At 39.3% G+C, this 23,950-nt stretch overlaps 1 protein-coding gene across 1 annotated transcript; it reads left to right on the plus strand.

Annotated features, from left to right (window-relative positions):
• Nucleotides 1–17,629: 17,629 nt before the first annotated feature.
• On the plus strand, nt 17,630–18,499 carry LOC132873793 (piggyBac transposable element-derived protein 1-like). Its single transcript, XM_060909595.1, has 2 exons — nt 17,630–17,726; nt 17,862–18,499. Exons 1-2 carry the CDS (start codon nt 17,669–17,671, stop codon nt 18,497–18,499), a joined length of 696 nt encoding a protein of 231 aa, XP_060765578.1. The 5' UTR covers nt 17,630–17,668.
• Nucleotides 18,500–23,950: the final 5,451 nt, after the last annotated feature.

Here is a 23,950-nt window from a genome sequence, read left to right on the forward strand (position 1 = left end):
ATCTTCCTCTTTTAACAAAGTAAACCTGGCAGCCATGTTTGTGGACAGACTGTCACAGTCGCTTGCTAGTGCGGAAGTCTTACGTCTCTAACGTGTCTCTTTTCCAGTTTTTCAATATCCATTGGTATGTTTTTCTCTTGTAAATATGCGTGAAGAATATCCAGTGAAGTTTTGTTAGCCTTTTGGGTGTTCACCGTGTCTTTCTCTTTCAGAATTCTCTCTAAATCTTCCGCTTTTAACGAAGTAAACCTGGTGGCCATGTTTGTGTACAAACTGTCACAGTCACTTGCTAGCGCGGAAGTCTTATGTCTCCGATGTGTCTCTTTTCCAGTTTTTCGATGTCTGTTGGTATGTTTTTCTCTAGTAAATATGCGCGAAGAATATATAATGAAGTTTTGGTAGCCTTTCGGGTGTTCAGCGCTTCTTTAGTTTCAGTTTTCAGTTTGTTTATTTAGTGCTTAAACCTAGCACCCTGTCTTCTCTCTCTCCTGGCCGACAAAGAAATGATCGTGCGCATGCGCGGCAGAAAAGTTTTGTCATTGGATCTTCATGTATGATGTTGTATTGTCTTGACAATGTGCAACATTATAACAATATTGCACACTCATTCTCCATTGGGAAGAGTGGCGTAATACATGGAGGATAAGTGATACAATAACAATACTGCATGCCATTAATAAACCCACTAGAAGGGAATAAAATACATGTTTTTAATTCATGGAAAAAGTGGCCTATATGTATGATAATATTTAATATTACCCAAAACAAGCTGTGTTTGTGTGTATTTGTGTATAAATGTAAACTCATGTGGTTTTATATGTTATCTGTGTGCATATGTACTTATGTATACACAGGCAGAATGTACATGCTTGTAATTCAGAAAGCACAGATGCCTGTGTGTGTGTGTTGCTCAATTGTATGTCCTAACTTGTGCACCTGCATCAGATATACCTGCATGCAAATGTGTCATGCTGTGTTGTGTGCATGTTGTTTGTGTGTGTCCACACTGTCATGTGTGCACGTGCATCTACATCAAAACGCAAGACTCTCCGTTATGCTTTGTGTCTTTACATCTGTGTGTGTGCTTTCATGTGTGCATGACAGCGTGCATGTGTATGTGCTGTCATATATGTGACTGTCTGGCTGTGTGTGTGTAAAAAAGTGTGTGTGTCTGGGTGTGTGAGTGAGAGAGAGAGAGAGAGAGAGTGCACTCAATGCCCCCTCTCCCCCTCCTCCCAAGCGGAGCGGCCCATGCTGCAGATATCATCCATCTCCCTGTCACCGTACGCTGGGGCTGCTGGGAAGGCAGCAGACAGCGTCTCAGTGCCGAGGACGGGAGCTGAATTCTAATTCAGCCACCCAGGACGGAAAATCGTTAACCTTGCAATGTGGGAACAAAGCAGAGGGGCTTAGGCAGTTGCTCTGTCCCTCACCAGCCTGCTCCTATTAACTCCACACACATCTCCCTGTCTGTGCATTACTCAAACCTAACTCCGAGGGAGAAATTGCTGAAACACGTCTCAGAGCCTCATTCCCCCTAGATTATAGAGTTCATCTTTAAAAATCTTTAAAGAGACCACACCTTAAAGTGAGTCGGATTTGTAGCTAAGACAGATTAAACATGGGCGGACGCCATCTCCCTCCACAGTCACTCCAGTGTATCTATAAACCAAACAAAATGATCTCTTGTCCTGTGAAAATATATCAAAGTGAAGGTTCGTGCGATATGAGATGATAATACAAAACAAAGACTCTGGTTTGGCTTTTTGGGAGTAATCCTTTTTAACGCTAGCATATGTAGTAGCTTTTTATGCTAGCATATATAGCTCGTCCTCAGATGACTACAAGTATAAATGGCTTTAAAAGACGACTAATCAGGGAGTGTCAAGTTTTCAGTTATCATCAATTATAATTAATTACCCAGTCCTGCTCATTTAATGCTGCATAGTTCTAACCTCAGTGAACTGCAGACGCTGAGTTAGCACCATGAGTCAGCAGTCGTCCAAACCTGTTTGCATTTTGGCAGACTGCGAGCCAAGTCTAATGTCTCCTGCTAAATCTAATTTCGACCCCACTGTCACGTGTCTCAGACTTTACATAAACCAGAGATCTGATATTCAGGGCTCATACTGAGGCAGGGGTAATACAAGTCCCCATATTTTTGCTCAAGTAAAAGTGTAAATAAATCCTCAGGTAAAAGTTGAAGTACAGCTTCAAAATCCTCACTCATATTAGGAAACTTAAGTCTGGAAATGGGGGCGGCACGGTGGTGTAGTGGTTAGCGCTGTCGCCTCACAGCAAGAAGGTCCGGGTTCGAGCCCCGTGGCCGGCGAGGGCCTTTCTGTGCGGAGTTTGCATGTTCTCCCCGTGTCCGCGTGGGTTTCCTCCGGGTGCTCCGGTTTCCCCCACAGTCCAAAGACATGCAGGTTAGGTTAACTGGTGACTCTAAATTGAGCGTAGGTGTGAATGTGAGTGTGAATGGTTGTCTGTGTCTATGTGTCAGCCCTGTGATGACCTGGCGACTTGTCCAGGGTGTACCCCGCCTTTCGCCCGTAGTCAGCTGGGATAGGCTCCAGCTTGCCTGCGACCCTGTAGAACAGGATAAAGCGGCTAGAGATAATGAGATGAGATGAGAAGTCTGGAAATGAAATCAGAAAAAAGATTCCCAGAAGGAAAAGATGCTTGACTCGAACCGTACAGTTTTAGTTTAATTCGTTATAGAACCAAGGAACATGGGAAGATATCTCAAGCTAACTAATAACAACTTTATTTCTAACCTCTGAAGTGTTAGCTAACATAATAATAATGACACAACATGTGCACAGCAGCAGATTAGATTACAGTGATGGGTATTGGATCTCATTCCGTTACATCTGTTGAAGTTTAGATCCATTCATCCATTATCTGTACCGCTTATCCGTCAGGGTCGTGGGGGAAGCTCAAGCCAATCCCAGCTGACTTTGGGCGAGAGGCAGAGTACACTCTGGGCAGGTCGCCAGTCTATCGCAGGGCTACCACAGAGATGAAGAACCATCACACTCACGTTCACGCTTATGAGCAATTTAGAGTACCCAGTTTCTAGTTTACTTAGATTCTGATACTTTATAATGCAAAAGCGTCACTTAATGACTTTACAAATATGATTGCAGAGAAATGTAGTGATGTAGCGTTTGAAAGTTGAATTTTTCTCCTGAAATGTAAAAGTTCAATGTAAGGTGAAGAGAAAAACAAGTAAAATAGAAATATGTAAAATATGCAAAAACCAGACTTGAGTACAGTAACAAAGCGATTATTATTTCCTACCCCTATATTGAAAGAACACCATTGTTTTGCCAAGACTGGTATGTGTAACAGTGTAAACACTGGTTATTTCTTTTTGTTCTCCAATGAATCCATAACTCTACCAAACTGAGACTTTTATCTTCTAGAGACTGGTATCCAATTCAAGGATTTATTCTTACCTCACCAGTGTTCCTGGGATACACTCTGGGGTCACGACAATGACCAGGATAAAGCGCTTACTGAAAATAAATGAATGAACCTTCTAAAAGACAAAAGCCACATTTCAAGTCAAACTGATGCAGTGCATTGGTGGTTCCTAAACTTGGTTCTGGAGTATCCATTTCTTGGTTTAACGTTCCTGGTGCAAATAAACAGCTAATTAACTGATGTCTGACGAGTGAAGAGATGAAAACATGCATGGCTAACCCAGAACCTAGCTGGGAATTATAAATCACTATAAATAAAGCTTCAACCATTAAACATCATGTCCAACCTTAAAACTTCTCAGGACTTGATTCTCCCCCCCCACCCCCGAGGTGAATGTCTTGGGGTCAGCACCTTGTTTCTTTGACAATGGCCTTACTTCATGTTTAGCATCCTATTTTAAGAGAATCCAAATCTGTCCCACGTCTCCGAGTATTCCGAGTTGTCCTTCCACCCACTGATGTGTTCTGGATTCATATTGAGAGAATACACCATTAAATGACTTGGATTTGTAGCCAAGACAGATGTGAAGCCGAAATAGCGGTATAAACGTGGGAGGAATGCCGTCTCTGAGGTCGCTCCCAAACAAAATGTTCTCTCATCCTCTGAGAAGTTATCAAAGCCCGGCATTGTTATATGATACACTAAAGCTCAGAACTGGTGCGCTAGGAAGCTATTGTGAGCCTCGGTCTGGTTTTAAAAGACGAGAAACAGGGGAACATCAAGGTCAGAGTGTCTTTTCAGAGTCAGAATCCTACTCATTTAACGCCGCGTGACCTTCATAAATTACCGAAGTACTGTGACTCAGCAGCTGTTCTTCAGCTCGTGCTCTGCCGTTTTTCTCAAACCATGACTCTAGTTTAGCATCTCATTTTCACTGAAGATAATCTCAAGGCCACCGTGTAATGTCATTGAGTTTGTACAAGCCCCCTTTCCCCTCCAGCAGTCTGTTTGTTCAGGCTTCATGCTCGCACTGAGCTGATATCTCACTGCTCTTCTCTGTAAGAGGGCTGTTTTTTTTACAGTGTTGTTGCAGGCCCGAGTTGTGGTTTTGAACCCGAAGGACCCTTGTGGACGCACAGGCCTGGGAAACCAGATCTGCACAAAAGGCGACTTTTAATTCGGAAGGGGGGGGGGGGGGGGGGTTTGGTGTATGTGTATGTGTGTATGGAGGGGGTCTGCTTGAGTAAAACAAAAAACTCTTTGCTTGTACACGTTATCATGAATCTGCTGACTTTTCTTCTGAAGTGCGGCCCCGAGGGATCTCCTGTGGAAATAAAAGAGGACAATAAAGCAAACTATCATCTGTGCGAAGCCAAACAGCTCGGTTCCTCGGCGTTACAAACCCAACCCATGAGGAGCAGAGTCCAAAGTAAACAGCTGCAAGCGAAAGCAGAGGGAGCGGGATTCGCTTTGACAAAGGAGACTCAGCGTGTGTTCTTTTCTTCCTGTAGTGTCTGCTTATTCATATCTACTGCCCTACATGCAATAAACTCTTTAACCCCAAATTTGGAATGCCAAATAGCTAAGACACATGTCCATCATGTTGTGGGTTTTCTTGCGAAGTAGGTTCAGTTTACCCTGGATGTGGTTTCATTGTGCATACAGTACGTACGCAGTACCTGAAAGAAAGGCTTGATTAAACAGCTATTGATTTCAAATCACCTCTGCTCTGTGTGTCTCAGACATCAAGGCCGCAGATGATGTATTGATTTCTTCCCCGGCTCACTCTTTTCCAACCCCCCTCTGCAGTAATTAAGGCTCCCTGAACAAAGATGGCCGCCACAGCTGGCTGTGCACTAGAGCGTCTATCGTGCACAACATGTCGGACGCTCGAGAACAGGTAGTGAGTGCGACGTCACTGATCTGATCGCTGCTCCTTAGACTCCTCACACAGGAGCACCTTTTACACTATCGCACAGAGCCTCTTTCACACAGGACGGCCTTGGTGCAGGATCTGACAGGCTGAACAGGGGGAACGTTTATAACACGCGGGCTGGAAGGCAGCTGGAGATTAGAGTACGTGTCTAATTGACTCTACTTAAGCATATTGGTGTAAAGGCTCTCTGACCTGCATCTGGGAATAAGGTGTTAAGTTTCCGCATACATTTGCATGTCCCCAACATGCTGTACCATGTAAGATTGCATTTGACCAAATCTCTTCTCATCTAAACTTTCTGCAAAATGCATTTACATGTATACTCGTTTCCAGATCTGTAGCATGATCCTAGTTTCCTTTAAAAATGTAGCCAAATTGTTCACATGCCAAAGTAATATTCAAAATAAATGCTCAGTTTGTCATCCTTGAAAAAATATATTTATTTTTAATTGATCACAGTAACTTTGACCAAATATGGCACTGTATGCATGTAAAATCACTTTTATCATCCGTAACCCTGGAGAAAATTCAGGCATGTTCTCCAAACTTGTTTGACCAAGAACAAGGGTTAGTCCTGTTATTTTCTTCAGATATTAGATAATATTAACTGATAATTAATGATACTACTTTTTAATTTTGAAAGTTCAAAATCGTTTAAAAATATCACTCGTGACATTTTATTGTTATTCAGTTTATGTATTAACAGGGTGCCAATAATTAGAGTTGACTGTATGCATCTTGTTGCACAAACCCAGTGAAAGGCTGTTGACCTAGACTCCTGCACTACACAAATAATTTTCATTTTATTATTAGTTTTGTGTTGCCATAGCAGCTTAACTGACTGAATGGTTTTGAGCAAAGTAATTGGTGAGATTTATGAAGCAAATGCAGATCGCTAAACATCCCGTCCAAGCTTTACTCAGAATGAAACAAATCATTGGAGACTTGCTGGTTCTTAGCTGACTATTTGGGTCTAATCTAGTATTAGGAACTGGAAAAAGGGAAACGTTTGCTGCAGTGTTCTTCATAGAAGTTCTCTCAGAAGGGGAAGCCAAAGACCCTTGTAGGATTTGCGCTGTACAGAATGAGCTTGTCCTGCCTCATTGGTTCCCAGCTCACTTTGTCTTTAGTGTGAGGAGTCATAACCACAATGTCGTCCACTAATTGACTATTTTCACATGCTCATAATGCTTTGTGCCTTGGGGGGTAACCAGGTGCTATATTTGTTTACTAAGTCAAATCACCTCAGTCATTTCTTTGAATTCACATGGGGAAAAACGTCTTTTCCTGATTTAAATATAGAATACCGAAAGAGGTTAAACATCGAAAAGCGTGATTAGACAGAATTCGCCGTCAAAATTTTACATGACGCAACTGTGTGCTACACACTTCAGTGATGGAGTAATGTCTGATGATCCAAATCACGAAGCCGACAACCCATCTGTCTTTGTGTTCAGTCATAAAAGGTGCGAAAACTGAAAAGCATGGACAAGTCAAAGAACTGAAAAGGACGACTTTATTGAAGGATCAACTCCCAAAACAAAGCACAAACGATGCAGTGTAAGTAAGCTTACATGTTCTTCCGTTTTTAGTGTTTATGTAGGGAGATCAAATGTAGTGTTTGACCCTGTAGTCCGAACAGCTTCCTCGAACAACCCACAGGTTGTCGTAATCTGGTAGCATATGAGCTCAAGGAAAATCAGGGTGAAGGAAATCAAAATCAACCTCAACTTAAAGATAAATCTGACAGTTCTGCTGTGTTTACAGTACTTACTTGACTGAGTGAATTCCTTGCTTGTGTTCCCATGCACGAAGCATTTTGTATTTTCTTACAGCTTTCTCGTCGTAATCAGCACCCAGCAAAAACCATTTCACTGTGGCCTTTTCTACGATCAGTGTTGATCTTTCTCAGCTCTTCTGCCAATCTTTTAACTTCTGCAGGTAAGTAATTGTTGGAACACCTGTGTTGGCAGACGAAGAAGGCTGCTGACTCACTGTCGCCCAAAGTAGAGATGTTCAAAGCATTCGATACGATATTTACAAGCGCTTTATTACCGATTGATTTCTCAAAGTCCACAGAAAAGCCTTTGCAGATTTCTTTAAGCTTTGGTTTAGTTAGTTTTGACACTTCTTTGAAGGTTTTAGGGAGATTTAAATTCAAAAGATTACTGTCAGTGTGCAATGCCGTGTTGTTTTAGTTTGTTTATATTTTGGTTCCCCCCCAGGCACAAAGCATTATGGGTAATGTGAAAGTAGTCAATACATGGAGTGGAAGTCACAATACAATGAAAAGACGTAATGTCTCAAGTGGTTGTATTCCAAACTACAACCTTTTCACTATATATACCAATATGGATCCTCAAAAAGTACACTATTATCAATCTTCAGTACAATCCAGGATCTGTTGGTAAACAGTCACTAAACAAATGGATTTTTTTTTCTCAAGTGCACTGGGTATTTTCTAGTTGACTAGTCCCAAAATAGTGCACTAAATAGTATGATTTCAGACTTAACCCCTAAAAATGTGTTCACTATATAATCCTACAAGGGTCTTTGGCTTCCCCTTCTGAGAGAACTTCTATGAAGAACACTGCAGCAAACGTTTCCCTTTTTCCAGTTCCTAATACTAGATTAGACCCAAATAGTCAGCTAAGAACCAGCAATTCTCCAAATTGTTTTGCTTTTAAAGAAGCTTTTTTTGTTGTTGTTCTTATTTTCTTTCGTGTAGTTGCTTAGTGTTTAATGCCCAAAGTTTGGCACTGAATCAATCAGGATAACGTAGCTAACAATTTAATTTAAAGATTCTACAAAGAATCTAACAAGATGTTTTCTTTTTTAGAGTCAATTGCAAAATTGAACGTCTTTAGGAGGCAAAAACTCTCCAAACAAGCCTCGAGAAACCTTTTCTTTTTTTCACATTTCATCAACGGATCGTACTGCGATTTCAAATTGTCTACGTCCCATAAACAGCCATTTCAAAACCAGGCGAGTGAAGGATCTCAAATTCACGTCAAGTGGTTATTATACTGGAACAAATCTCACAGATGTGTTCAGCATCAGTAAAAATGTGAAAAACCAAGACAGATGCTGTGGCACATTTTGAGCAGTAGCTCTGAAATTAAGTAACTTGAGGTCTTATCTGAGAAATCACTGATTAGAATGATGCTTTCAGTGCAACAAACTGATTTTATCAAAATGATCAAAGGAGGTTAAAACAATCAGAAGAGCATCGTACAGGCAGAAATGATAGTCATTGTGCTAGACTACTGTTTTAACAGATTTAATTGCTATTATTACATACTTAAGACACTTCTGTTTATACCTTATAGGTTGTATGTTTAACCTTATTACAGTATTACCGTGTGATAGAGAATTCCAAATAGATAAACCTGGAATAGTATGCTGGGAACCTGTAACTATTCAAAGAGCACTTGAGGAACCCTTTTACTGAGTGCATTTCAACTTATTTTGTATTTAAATAAGCAAAAAATGGCACATTTTTTTTCTTAAATGTTGCTCAGTGAGTTGCACTTTCTAGTACAATTCCTACTTCAAACTTAATCTGAAGAATGACAGCAAACTGTGCAAAAGGACAAAGTGAGTCTGTTTTTCCAAGATGGCCGCCTCCATGAGGTTCCAGCTTTCAGCTACATGGTGATATTTAGTTCATGTTTATGAATGATAGTAAGTCTTAAACTACATGAGCACTCTGTAAAGACATCAGTAAAGAACTGGATGTGTTTTAAAGCTTGTATTTAATATTTTGGGTGACAGACTAACATTAATTGTTAGCGCGATAAGAAATTAGAATCATAGCACCAGACACCAGAGCAAAGCTGGGGGGGGCTGCGACATTTCGTTGGAAATACTGCATGAGAGACGGACTGGATAAGCAAGACAGTGAGTCTTCCTAATTGAAGTGATTGCACTGTTGCCATGTCTGGAGGCATTGAAAAGCAGCAGCAGCAACAAAAAAAAAGAGGAGCTCTAGCTCCCCCTAGTGTCCAGTGTGTCTTTATAGTACATGAGTATTATACAGTATTGTGTGAGGAGGTTAAAAACACCATATAAATTACAAACCACTTTCTGAGTAGAGTTTGTTTGTTTGCCCAAAGTTTGCAATGTCTGAAATGTTAAATGTACATATTAATCAAAATGGCCACAACATTTCCCCGGAATACAACAAATAGCCGATAGCAAATGCATAATAAAATGATGCAGATATAAGCTTTCCAGTGTATAATTGGTCTGGCCTGAGTTTCCCAAAAACATAGTAGCACAAAGATCGTTAAATGGTCGAGCGAGCAGCACAATGAACGCTCTCTCTCCTAGTTAAGATGCTCTTAGCATTAAGAGGCCTCTCATCTCATCTCATTATCTCTAGCCGCTTTATCCTGTCCTACAGGATCACAGGCAAGCTGGAGCCTATCCCAGGGCGAGAGGCAGGGTACACCCTGGACAAGTCACCAGGTCATTACAGGGCCGACACATAGACACAGACAACCATTCACACTCACATTCACACCTACGGTCAATTTAGAGTCACCAGTTAACCTAACCTGCATGTCTTTGGACTGTGGGGGAAACCGGAGCACCCGGAGGAAACCCATGCGGACACGGGGAGAACATGCAAACTCCGCACAGAAAGGCCCTCGCCGGCCACGGGGCTCGAACCCGGACCTTCTTGCTGTGAGGCGACAGCGCTAACCACTACACCACCATGCTGCCCTGTTAAGAGGCTTTTGTGCATTAAACATCCACCCCTGAGTGTTTAATGCACTTATGTATTTAAATGCTCACACAGGTCCAAACTTCTGGCCAATCTTCCATTTCATACATAAACTACAGAAATATAATGACATCTGGACAAGGTAATGCTAAAGACCTGCACTTGTGGATCTTTACCATGGTGTGTTCTGTGCCTGCCGGGGCTCTCTGCTAAGGGACATTAACTGTTGGACATCATGTGGCTTGGTCCACTGTAGTTCCAGAACTGGATTATATAAATGAAGATATAATGGAATGTTGTGTCATTAAATTATGAATCAATCAGACTGAATGGGCTTGTCACTCAAATTATTGATTAAGAGTAAATTATTAGATAAATAATAATATTGTTAAGTATTTTGTGTCTTTGATATTTTTCACAAATACATATATAAAATGTAATTATTGCCTGAGATGGGTATTTTTGAATGCTTACATGTATCTTACATTGAATTATGGAAAACAAACAAATAAAATGTTTAGTTGATGAGAAGTTACACAAGTTAAGTTAAATGGCAGTGTAACCATGGAATCATCCATTAGTAGACATTCTCAGTGGGCCTGGGGCTTTGAAAATCTTCATGTCCATTTTATTTCAATTCAGAATTAATTTATTTTCAGAATTAATGTATTTGAAAGGATAAGTGCTCTGGTCAACCGGTAGAGGGCAGCACCACCTTGTGTTTCACATTTAACAGCTCTTTCAACTGGCTGTTCTGGATGGAAGGCCATTTTATGCAAAACGAAATAAATTAATATGCTCGTGGTGTATAACATTCTCAAATGTCAGATTATCTTTTCCCCCCCAGAATATCTTTATTGATTTTTCCCTTGAACAACACAACACACAAACAGCTTGGACATCACATGGTAGATAAAAAGACGAGGCGGGAAAACAAGTTCCAGGAAACATAAATAGATAAACACTTGACATAGTAATAGTGGGTATCATAACCTACTCCTGCCTCTGAAATAGAAAAATGCTGCAACATGTGTACATCTGTGAATAACAAGGTTAGAAAGCTGTCAGCAAACTCAAGTCCAATTTAGAGGGCACAAGTTCAGTCTAAGATGTTCTTGGAAATCCTTGTAATAAAGAAGATGATAAAGTAGATCCAATATATTTTAAGTAAAGGTCCCAGACCTTGTGAAAGGAGTCCACTGTGGAGTGGAGCAGACAGGAGATATATTCACTAGGGATGCACTCCATAATGATATTATGCCAGGACTTTTTGAATGGAGCAGCATCCTTAGTCCAGAAGAGCAGGATGTTCTTCCTGGCAGCAAAAGTCAACAGGTTAAATAGTCTTTTGTGCTTTGTGTTTACAGCATGAGCATCTGGGAAGCCAAGCAGGAGACACATGGGATTAAGTTGAATTGGGACATCAAATATGACAGACAGTTCTTTAACAATACTAGACCAGTAACTTAACACATGACCAGAGACAGTGAAAGTAATGACCAGTTTCAGAGTTATACTTCCAGCAGAGCAAAGGCACATTGGAATCCATTTTGTCATCTCATCTCATTATCTCTAGCCGCTTTATCCTGTTCTACAGGGTCGCAGGCAAGCTGGAGCCTATCCCAGCTGACTATGGGCGAAAGGCGGGGTACACCCTGGACAAGTCGCCAGGTCATCACAGGGCTGACACATAGACACAGACAACCATTCACACTCACATTCACACCTACGCTCAATTTAGAGTCACCAGTTAACCTAACCTGCATGTCTTTGGACTGTGGGGGAAACCGGAGCACCCGGACAGCGCTAACCACTACACCACCATGCCGCTCAGAATCCATTTTATTTTTCAAAACAGGTGTTATATGAGTGCGATGCAGAATTCTGAATTGAATGGATTTGGTGCGATTGCAGATGGAGATTCTCATAGCATTAGTCCACACCTTCTAATGATGGCTAGATCTTTCTCCTGTTTAGTAACGATAGAGGTAGAATGGAGGTTGTAGGCCTTATAAAAAACGCTTATACGTTTCTTAGATACTTGTAAAGATAAGACTTTTTCCACATGTGAAATGGTACTATTTGTTATTAAAGTAGTATTTTTAGTGATGAAGTGTCTAATTCAGATTAGCTTTATTTCATAGTAACAACGTTTTATTTCAAAATGGTTTCTTTGAAAAGACTAGACTTATTTCATCATGGCACCTTTGTTTCATAAAATCCTTTTTCATTTCATAGTTCAGTTTCATTCTGTTCTAGTCTGAAAATCTAGCAAATTATTGCCTGTTGCGTTTCAGTCATAATATTATAATCCTTGAATAACCTGATAAAATGTCTCACAAATTGCGTTTGGCACTTCTCAAGCACAAGCTGCTAAAATTATTTAATTAAATTTGCTGATGAAATACCAAAGCCAACTTGGAAACTAGAAGGGCACTCAGAGAGCGCAGACCTCCACCAAGGACAATAGATGACTCTTCTATGACATGCAAATCTGAAACTGCAACCACTTTATTTATATATATATATATATATATATATATATATATATATATATATATATATATATATATATATATATATATATATCCAAAACTTTTAGTATTATGTGCCGACATGTGTATCCCAGAGGATTACTGGTGTCTGTGAATGTGGATTGTGATATGGAGTCATCGTATTTCTACACTGGCTATGTTTTGTTACTATTGAACTCTACTGGATTTTAAGATGTCTGGCAATGTTGAGCTCAGACTTGTGGATAAAATGTCATATCTCACAACGTTAGTGAAACGGAAACCACATTCATGGATTCGCCAAAAATCTAATGGGTTCTTCCTTGGGCCATCCTCCACCCTTCCATCTAGTTTCATGGAAATCGAGTTGGTATGTTTTACGCAATCCTACTTACAGGCAGACAAACAAACAGACAGACAAACAAACTGCACTGAACACATCACCTCCTTGTTGCAGGTAATCATTCCAGTTCAAATGGGGAGGAAAATCCACTCTTGGTTTCATCAGACATCTTCCCCAGATCTGATGCTCTGAAGATCTGTCCCCTGAGACGCAGACTCTGTTAGTCGAGCTGCTGAGCTGCTGCTTCGTCTCTCACTCAGAGAAACGCTCAACTATGAGGAATTGATTGGCGTGTGATTGGCACGGGTGCTGATTATTGCGCTGCTGTCAGCGAAGGTGATGAAGATGGATTCACTCCATAGGACTGGTGGCACTGCTCGGCTCAGTTAGCTGCCAGTTAATGACTCGACTGCAAAGTCGGAGTCCAATTGTCATTGCATTTACTGATGAAAGCAGAACCAGATGGAGGAACATAAGGAGGAACGTGTGTGTGTGTGTGTGTGTGTGTGTGTGTGTGTGTGTGTGTGTGTGTGTGTCTCATGCACAGGCTGCTGTTGCATGAATAATCACATGATACACATTTACAACTTTCAAGTGTTACGCTTCACACTTCTTTTTTTGTTAACTTTCTCTCATGCATGTTGATTTTTCCTCCCTACAAGATTAATTTTTTTCCATGTGATTTTTTTTTTCATGTGATTCATTTTCACATGATTCATGTTAATTTTTCACATTTTGGCTCATGTATGGTACTTTTTTCCCACGGACTGCATGTGATTTTATTTTTTACATGATTAAATTATATTCAGACATGAATTTTTTCACATCTAGGCAATTTGTTTTTATATTTACATGGATTTTTTTCCATGTGGTTCATGCTCATTTTTCACATTTAGCTCTTTTTTCAAATATATAGCATATGTTTTTATCTTCACATGTGATTCTTTCACATGATTCATTTATTTTATTCTGAAATGCTAATTTTGACATTTTTTGGGTTCATGTGCACAATTTCATGGTGTAACAGTCATGTCGAAATGCACCATCACATGGAGATAACATGGGGGAATGTATGTAATATTTCTGTCAGATGTTTCCTCCTTGAAACAAAGCTCTTGCTTTTTGGATTCATTTTAAGATCGACACTCGCACCATGCTCTGTGCCTGAGAAAAATCCAACACCCTTTTCAGAAGCTGTGAATTGTAGGCGAACCATTTTTGTCTCACTACTTTGTCTGTGGCTGATGGCTTCTCCCCCACACACTCCAAACATTTCACTCAGCTCCTGGGAATGATCAAAAGTAATGATCCTAGAGTAATGATTATGGTATGGACTCCCTTATCGTCACTACCATCTCCCCAGTAAAGCTCCTATTTCCTTTCCTGGCTCTGTGTCACCTATAAAAAACGACACATGAGCATTCTGTCAGTTTTTGAAACGTGACAATATTCATATCTACCATTTTAATATCAATAACATTTCTTTAAACCATCAGCACGTCTGTTTTAACTATTAAAATAATCTAACATAATAAACTGTCTTTAATCTCGTAAATTGGACATGCCTTCATGTCTTCCTCCTACCCTGATCAGATCTCTTCATCCCAGCTCCCACCCTGATGATCTCTGTGATGAGGTATGTTATTAGCTACAGCATACTGTGTTATTACAAAAATTTGTAATTTTCTGATATGGATACGACTTCACTTTGGATGGATGAATTTACACATTGCAGTTTCTGTGTAACATGGTAAACTGACAATTTCAAGAGAGAAAAGAGAGACTCGTGAGCGAATGACTGCTTATAGAACACTAGTAGATGCTATAACATAAGCGATAATGGGCCCGAACTTGTTTTGTGTACGATTCACAACACTAAACAAACTGTTGTTGTATAAGAGGAATAAAACACTTCCAGATGTCTTGTTATTGGAAAATGATAACCTTCTATGTGATAATGGCAACTCTGCTTCATCGCACCACCCTGTCATTAATTATTTTCCTATGGCAGCATGCCCTGAGTGTTTTTATTCATTGCATATTTGACTGTTTGTTAGCATGTACAGTAGCTAGTCATCTACTAACAGATTTATGTAACAGCAGATAAACCAAACCAAATCCAAAATAAACTCAAAGTATTACAAAAATAATTTATTTAAGTCTTCAAAAGAGGCATGCAAATGAAATAAAGGTGTGGCGCAGACTTGTGTCTCTTATCTACGCTGACTCACATAAAATACTTTGTTTTGAAATCGACAAAATAAATCACAATTCCATCTTACCTTTGAATAGTTTTAGACCAAACTTCGTAGCATCTTTAGTGCTTTTAGGAAAAGCATTTTGTTTTTCATAATTTCTAATTCTTCCTCACTTACGGTGACGAAGCAATTGGCCGCCATTTTGCGAAGTCGCTCGAGGTGCTTATCAAGAAATAGTCTGAATTTCTCAACCAATCAACATATGCGATTTTCTAATCACCTCTGTATTTATACTAAAAACTAATATTGGCTAGATTAATTAGTCTGCTAGATTAGCACACAGATTCTGTAGCTAAAAGTTGATTAGTGAGCTCATCACGAATTAGTTTTGGACAGAAAGGATGATAATTTAGCACTGTGGTAACAATTTAAATGCAAAAAATAAGCTATATAACATGATTCAGACTTTAAGAGTCAGTTTAAAACCTGTTTGGTGTGTGTTCAGAAGAACCTTTTATCTTGTGATGTTAGCACACTGCTCCATCTCTAATTCATACGGTTTTCTTTTACAAGCTTTTCTTTCTTGATTATTGCTTTCTTGGAAATCTGCAACTAGCACATGATTGGTGATGTAGCTACAACGAACAGATGCTCTTCTTCATGTTTGCAGGCTTCTCAGTATGGCTCCTGCGCCTTGGGGTCGTTTCTGCTTTATGGCTCGGCTGCTTGACAAGTCTCAGCTATTGGTTGTAACATTGGTAATGAGATCTGACGGGTGTGTCATAGACGTTGCCCATCACCATTACGTAAAGTGCGATATTTGATGTGCTTGTCTGAAAACAAGTGTGACATTTGGACCATCGAATGAAAGAAGAAATGCATGCATTTGCAAAAGTGCATCATGCTGAGAAACATGACAGGCACAAATGCTCTTTTTCTCATATCTCTGTGAGTCGATTGCTTTCTAGCTGACTGAAATCATGAGCATGTTTCTCCCCAGTGTGTTTCATCTCACTAATACAATGAGCCCAGCAGAGAGCAGGAGATATTTTCCTTCCTCGCATAATCAGATGCATTCCTACAAGTGAGGAAAAAGAGAGGCCCACAGCGAGAATTAAAGAAGGTGATTATGACTTCGGTTGCATGGCAACACGTTTTGGTAGGCAACTAGCCGATTTAGCTTCATTTCAGACCCAAGGTTTGGAGAGTGTCTTTTAGAAACACAACTCCCAACGAGTCATGGAGTGCAACCTGAACTTCCTGTCTCGAGTGATCTTAATGAGGCTGATCTTCAATCAAACACACAGGCGCTAATGTCATGTTCATGTGTCTGATCGTGTTGTAAGGCTTGTTTTCAAAAGGCAAATGGAGTCTGAAATAAAACAGAACCAAAAAAAAAACATGCTCATGAGTCACACTCAGCTTAAATAAACCCTGCTGTGTGGGTGTTGTGTAGCCAGGTCATTTTGAAATACTGTGTACATGTGTGTGTGTGTGTGTGGTAGCAACAGTAGCTTTTTACTCAGAGGTGAAAAGCCTGGCTTCAAACACAGCACCTCTGGACTGACTGTACTGAAGATCTGTTGGATTTTTGGCTTGCTTTCATGATATATGAAAAGCTGACTATATTAATGGCAAAAGGTTATTGAATCATTGATTATTTTTCCTTCATTTTTTCCTTGGTGAGAGTTAGTAACACAAAAACAAGCCACTACAGGTGGAAATAATCATTTTGGTCTGATTTGTTTTGTTTTTCGGCAATGCTTCCCCAAGCTTCAGGAAGTGTTCCCAAACCCAACTGTGAGTATTTGCCGCTTAGTTTGCCGACGAAAACATCGGCACCAAATTTCAATGCATGCATTGAAATTTTTTGCGATATTTTTGGCCCCTCGTGAGGCAGAGACACACCAAAAAACAAATTGCGAAGCTCGGAGAACATTTGCTGTGCATCGCATGATTGGTGGCGATGCTATGAATTTTTCATCGTCAAGTATTTGCAAACCCATTGCGAGCTGTAGTGTGACCAGGGCCTAACATCTTGTTCGGTTTTTGATCTGTCTGTAGCAAAGGAGGTTGAATTAATAAAGTGTGATCTGGGAATGTAGAGCTCTGCTGTCTAAGAGATTCTGCCTCATGGATCGATCCGGGAGCAAAACAATCACTTACGCAGACACAGTGGTTCAGAGATGTTTCTCAGTTTATTGTAGGACAAACATGATTGTATATTCACATTCAAGAGTGTGTTGTAGCTATGTGATTGGATAATGATGATTTACTTGACAAAGCTAAGTTATCGAAGTATAACATAAATGGATGATGAAGCATTACATCACTGGTTTAGACTGCACTACTGTATGAAAAAAAGAGAGACATTACATCACCTGTCAGGATCATAGTCTTGTTTTTTTTGGGCTTTTTTTCACCTTTTTATTATTGGATAGGACAGTGTAGAGACAGGAAATGAGCGGGAGAGAGAGGGAAATGACCTCAGGCCAGAATTGAACCTGGGTCCCCGGATTTATGGTATGGCGCCTTATCCACCTGAGCCACCTGAGCATTTTTACTCAGCAACACACATGTAAGTATTATCATCAGTTTTATTCGCCATACAATAGTCCTAAAATGTTAACTTATTTTCAACATCAATGAATCTTGTGTGATTGTGTTGTTACTGCATACTTATGTTGTTCTATACTTATTTTTATTACACTAGCTTACTGTGCTAACAGTAAAGTATGGCTTCCAAACTGCAACCTCAATGATGAGAAAACCTTGAAGAAATTGGGAAGAGGGACATTTGATGTCAGAGTGGAGGAGAACCACAATATTTGTGCTGTGACATGGTACAACACCCGTCAGGTGACACTTGTGTCATCCTTTACTGGCCCAGAACCAGTGGAAAAGGTTAAACGTTGGGACAAAACTGCCAAAACATTTGTGGAAGTTCAGAGGCCTAACATCGTGGCGACCTACAACAAAAACATGGGGGGAGTGGATTTGCTGGACTCATTTGCGGCCAAGTACAAGTTTCCTCTCAAGTCCCATCATTGGTACATCTACATCTTCTGGCACACAATTATTCTAGCTGTGATCAACGCTTGGCTCCTGTACAAACGGGACTGCAAGGCCTGGGCTATTCCAAAGAAAGAGATCCTGATCAGGAGACAGTTTCAGGCCCAGTTGGCATCCTCCCTTATCCTGACTGGCACATCTGTCCCAGTGCCAAAGCGAGGGCGGCCATCCTCAAGCCCTATGAGTTCTCCAGCTGCTAGGCCCTCTAAGAGGAGAAATGCACACCCACCAAGTGATGTCTGCAAAGACATGACTGGTCATTTCCCCCATCAAAGCTGACAGGGGAAGGTGCAGACACTGTGCTAAAGGCTACACTAACACTGTTTGTATGAAGTGTGATGTCCGCCTTTGTTTTTCAGAACAAAGAAACTGCTTTTTGGACTACCATAGGTAAAGAAGGGAGATGTAAAAATGCATCTTAAGTTTGTTTTCAGATTTGTACATACAGCATTCATCCTTGGACTTTGCCATTTTACTGTGTGTTGGTCAATCCAATGAGTGCAAGAAAACACACAATAAATATATCTAGCCAATACTTTTGAAGTTTGAACCTTGTAAACAAAAGTGTTGGCTGCATAAAAGTAAAAAGAGCATTTAGAAATATTTTGTTGTTTCCATACAAAATGTAAAAAAGTAATTGTATGTCAAGCCAGTGTCGAATACTAATTAGATGGGTGTGCTCTCACCTCTGAATAGCCACTCAAGCACCGGGTACTTTACATGTGAATAGCGATAGGGTTACAGATGTGTTTTTGGAGAAGTGTCAAATTGCCCACCGGTGGGCACTTAGACTCCAGAGGGTTAAAGAGTGGAAATTACTTTTTTTGAATAAATTACTTGTCATAAAACAATATAACATGTCTGACTATTATTGTTGTTGTTTGTTGTGAAGATACAATCACTTCTGTGACCCTTTATCAGCAGGAAAGTGAAGACAAACACACCCAGATCATTTACAGTGTGTGAATGATGCCAGTGAAATTCTGCTACCTACCCTTGAGAGCCAACGTTGTAATTTTACAACATTTCCCCCAAAAGTTGCTAAAATGTCAAAATTAAAAAAGAAACACAATTTTTGCATCAGAACTTTCCTAGAACAACATATATTAGGTTGAACAATTTTTTTTTTACACTTTTTTTCTATATTTGGGTGTTAAGGGGATAAGTAAACATGTAAATAAAGTGCATGAGAACATCATACAACATCATACTGTTGTCATTGTGTCATTACTGTTTCTCTCATCATTCTCTCCACTGGAGAATATGTTATCCTCTGAGATACCGCTATACGGATGAGCACACACACACACACACAAAAATTCAACTGTACATGTACAGACATACAAAAATAAACAAACAAATTCACATAAGACAAACACAAACATACAAAGTGGTGAATGAACATGTCAAATATCAAAATATGGCATTAACAATCAACTCTGAACAACATAAAATCAGTTTCCACTCAAAAATGCCCTAATTCCAATTGGGGTCATTTTTGACCCCACTCATGGAAGAGTGTAGGTCTGGTCGTCCATGCATCTAAGGGTTAAAGACGAAGTCTCCAGCGTCAGCACTTTGTAACGGTCAGTCAGATTTCCACCATAGGAAAGTCTTCAGGGAAGAACAGTTTGTGCTTTGTGTTTTCTCGTAACATGACAACAACAGTGCGGTATTTTTGCCTTATTAAAGCTAGACGGCCTTTCAATTTAATAAAATTGGTGAAATTAATTCCCTCTGAAATGTGGTCATTGTGATATATGTTTATTTCTGTAATATCTCACAAAAAAGCCCATCCTGTGGCTAGGAAGTTATTTAATTTGAGGGGATTCTCTAGCAAATAATGTGCATGAAATCGCTCGCTCCGTACAGTCAAGCAGACAAAGGAAGTCCGTGTACGCATGCGTAGGTTTACCTTTGACTGTGCACTGACAGTTCCATCATTCTGTCGCTAAACAAACAGCTGATCATACCGATATTTATTAGTTTGGTCCTGCATTTCCTTTCCTTCGCAACATAACGTCTTTTCTTCTCGCTTTCTGTTACGGTAGTCAGTTTTTCGCATTTAATTCGCGTCCCTCATTTTTCTTTCTTGTTTCAAATTTGTATTCCACAATGCTTTGTGCAAACGGGGAAAGTCCACCATGTGATGCATGACGTAGCATCTTGTATTGGATCATGTTGAAGCAGGAAAAAATAGCAGAGAATTTAGGGCCACATGGCCTTAAATTCATTAATTGTTCTCATCTCATCTCATTATCTCTAGCCGCTTTATCCTGTTCTACAGGGTCGCAGGCAAGCTGGAGCCTATCCCAGCTGACTACGGGAGAAAGGCGGGGTACACCCTGGACAAGTCGCCAGGTCATCACAGGGCTGACACATAGACACAGACAACCATTCACACTCACATCTACGGTCAATTTAGAGTCACCAGGTAACCTAACCTGCATGTCTTTGGACTGTGGGGGAAACCGGAGCACCCGGAGGAAACCCACGCGGACAACATGCAAACTCCGCACAGAAAGGCCCTCGCCGGCCACGGGGCTCAAACCCAGGACCTTCTTTCCTGTGAGGCGACAGCGCTAACCACTACGCCGCCCCCTTTTTATGACCTATACTTGAAAAATCTGAAAGGCAGGCTACTTTTAACATTAAAAGGGAGGGAAAAAAGAGACTGGTGAAGGAATAACAGCTGTTTAAAGCTGCTGTAACTTGGTTTTGCAGCTGCTCCACAACACTGAATGCAACTATAAATGGATGAATTCTGACAGGCTGTTCATAATTGTTGGCAAATTACTGTATTTTTTAGAGGAATAAAACACTTGAATTCATTGCACCATCATGTCCTTCCTTGATTGTTTTCCTGTAATCCCCCCAGTCACTTACACCTTGTTAAAGTAGGCATTAAACAACAAATAAATCGAGTTCATGGTTACAGTTTACTTTCTATTCTACTTTACAGCTTTATGTTCATACTGGGACCTTTTCCTTACTATATCCTGCATTATTTTTGCGGAATTTGAAATATAATTCCAGGTACATACAATCTCTGATTCTGGAAAGTTCTCAGTTCTGTGGAGCACGAGTTGTATCCAATAGGATGCGTGTATTTTCGTCACGTGCTCTAATTCATTTGGCGGTTTAATTAAATCGCTTCAGTTTGATTGATTGATGTGAGTGGTTTGGAACAGTGGAGCAGCTTAGCAAAAGTGTCAATGTGCATATTTTTTTAAAATAAATCTTTAAAAGTGGAACTGAAAAGCAAAGAGAAAGAAGAAAGAAATAATTTGACAAGGTAAAGTTTGTGTAATTCGATAATTTTTTGTTGTACTTCGACAGTGAACTTGTTGGTAAGCAGTAAACTCTTATCAGTCTGTTAGCAAGTTGCTAACGGTTTGGTACGGCTAGTTTGTTAGCTAAAAAACTGGAGTTTATGGTTTATTTTTCTGTCTTCTTGTAGCTGGTTTAATTGCCATTATTTGTGGAAAAGAAGTGGCGTCGAATGACCAAGAAATGAGTGAGTAAAATAAGTTTTCTCCCTTTTTAAAAAGTATTATTGTTATAGCGGTAGAATCTGTTATGTGCGTATATAGCGGAGTTTACGGTAAAGACCAAACGTTCAGGTGAAAATGGAAAAGTTTGTGTATTTTCTATAATATAGCAATTTTCTACAGTATAATTACTGTATACAGAGTATAAAGTTCATTTACATGTATTTGTCCAATAAGAACAAGACATTTTAATGTAAATGTCACAAACAGCACAACAAACATCTCAGTTCTATAAAGTAACTAGATAAAATACTGTAAGTTTACTTCTTATTGTTAATATCTTTAATGTTCTTTCATTTGAAATTCAGTAATTTTTTTAAAAAAAGAGAGAAAATGCTCCATAAAGTGTTATGTGATCAATTTTGAGGCTGATAAACTTTTTTGTTGAATAAAATTAAATGATATGTTCATGCAGTCGTGTTATGTGAGCCTTTATGAAGAATTTTTTTTTTAAAGCTGTATTTGTTTTTAATATAATAAAATACATATATAAATGGGTCCGTCTCAGAAACTGGTCTCTCATTTGGGACATTATGGTCAAAAAATAATTTTTTTTAATTTTACTAAATTTTTTTTTTGCATTTACCTAACACTCAATGTTTCTTTTGTCATGTTTAATAAGAATAAAGATAGTATCTTGCTTTATCTGGCCTCCACTGTGGAATTTTTTTTATTACAATTCAAATGCTTTTGTAAAATTGATTTCCATATAAAATAACATCATCATGAAGAATTAAAGCCCCTCCTTCACAGATGAGTGAAAATATTGAATAAATTACCTCTTTTTGATTGCTTGGGTTAAAAATGCCAAGTTATGATGACTGAATTGATTATTCACTTAAATATGAATTTGATACATTTTGAGTATTTGATATGGCGAAATAGGACAATCGGACACAATGGAAAAATCAAGAACACACCGGAAAGATGAGAATAACGGCGCTGGTAAAAGAACAGCGACATAAAAATAAACATTCTGTTGCCTTATACTGCAAGACTAAAACAAAATAAAACTGTCAAAACTCACCTTTTCAGTGATAACGTCCGAACAGATCACTCGTGTAACAGAAAGACCGCAAATGGAAGCATGATCAACTTCTAACTGTTGGAGTGGAAAATTCCATTCTACACATGCAAATTGTTAACATGTGTCCTTCCCCGCACACAAATAACACGTTACGGTAAAAAATAGACCACAACTCATTTTATAGCTCAGAAATTCATACAAGACCAGCTATCATCGTAACATATTCTGTAAGAAACATATTCTATACCTAACTTTCAGCTTTTGTTTTAAAAAACAAAATCGCAGATTTATAACTAAATTTTTATATGGCGTAGTGATTTTAATTTACTACTTTTGGTGAGGTAGTGACCTTGACCCTGAGGCTTTCTGTTTAGATCAAAACACACAATCGTATTGGTTATGGGTATGCGGAAAATGGAGTTACAACGGTGATCAAATATTTTGCATGATTATTCTGTGAGCGCACCAGTCCTTAGGTGTATAAAGTTACAACTTAAAATACAATTAGTGATAACTGTAGACTTTTCAGTGGACTACAACCTTTTTAAGGGAATGCGATGTAGTCAACCATTTATCATGTCCCAGATCAAGCCGCCATTTTTCCACAAATTAGCAGAATTTTTGCCAAATTCTGAATATATTCACATCAAAGATTTAGTTTTATCTGTATTATTTCTTTCATCGTTTTATTTCAAATTAAAACCAACGTCACCATTCAAAACCGTATAGTTTATTGACTGTGGGTATATTTAGTGGGGTACCCCCACAGTACCCAGTTTCTGAGACAGACACATATATATATTTTCCAGATGTTTTAATAGTTGATATTTTACAGAAGCCCTGTGCATTCACAAAAGGGGAAAACATAGAGACTGTCTTGTAATTGAGTTACTATCTTGTAATTACAAGAAAAGGTCTTGTAATTCTGAGATCAGGATTGAGCAGTTATGTAAAACTGGAAATGTGTCAAATGTTTGGTTTATTTTTGAGCAAAAATGTTATATCCTGTGTACGTAAACACTTTCTGATGAGATTGATGAGGCGAGAAAATATGCAATAAATCATTTTAAAGAAGGATTTTTTTTTAAAGTTAGTAAAATTTGCCTGCTTTTTCACACAGCTAAGATGAGCTAGGTGAGCCGTGCGTTTCCT

This window comes from Neoarius graeffei, chromosome 25, assembly GCF_027579695.1.
Source record: "Neoarius graeffei isolate fNeoGra1 chromosome 25, fNeoGra1.pri, whole genome shotgun sequence".
Classification (NCBI taxonomy): Eukaryota; Metazoa; Chordata; class Actinopteri; order Siluriformes; family Ariidae; genus Neoarius; species Neoarius graeffei.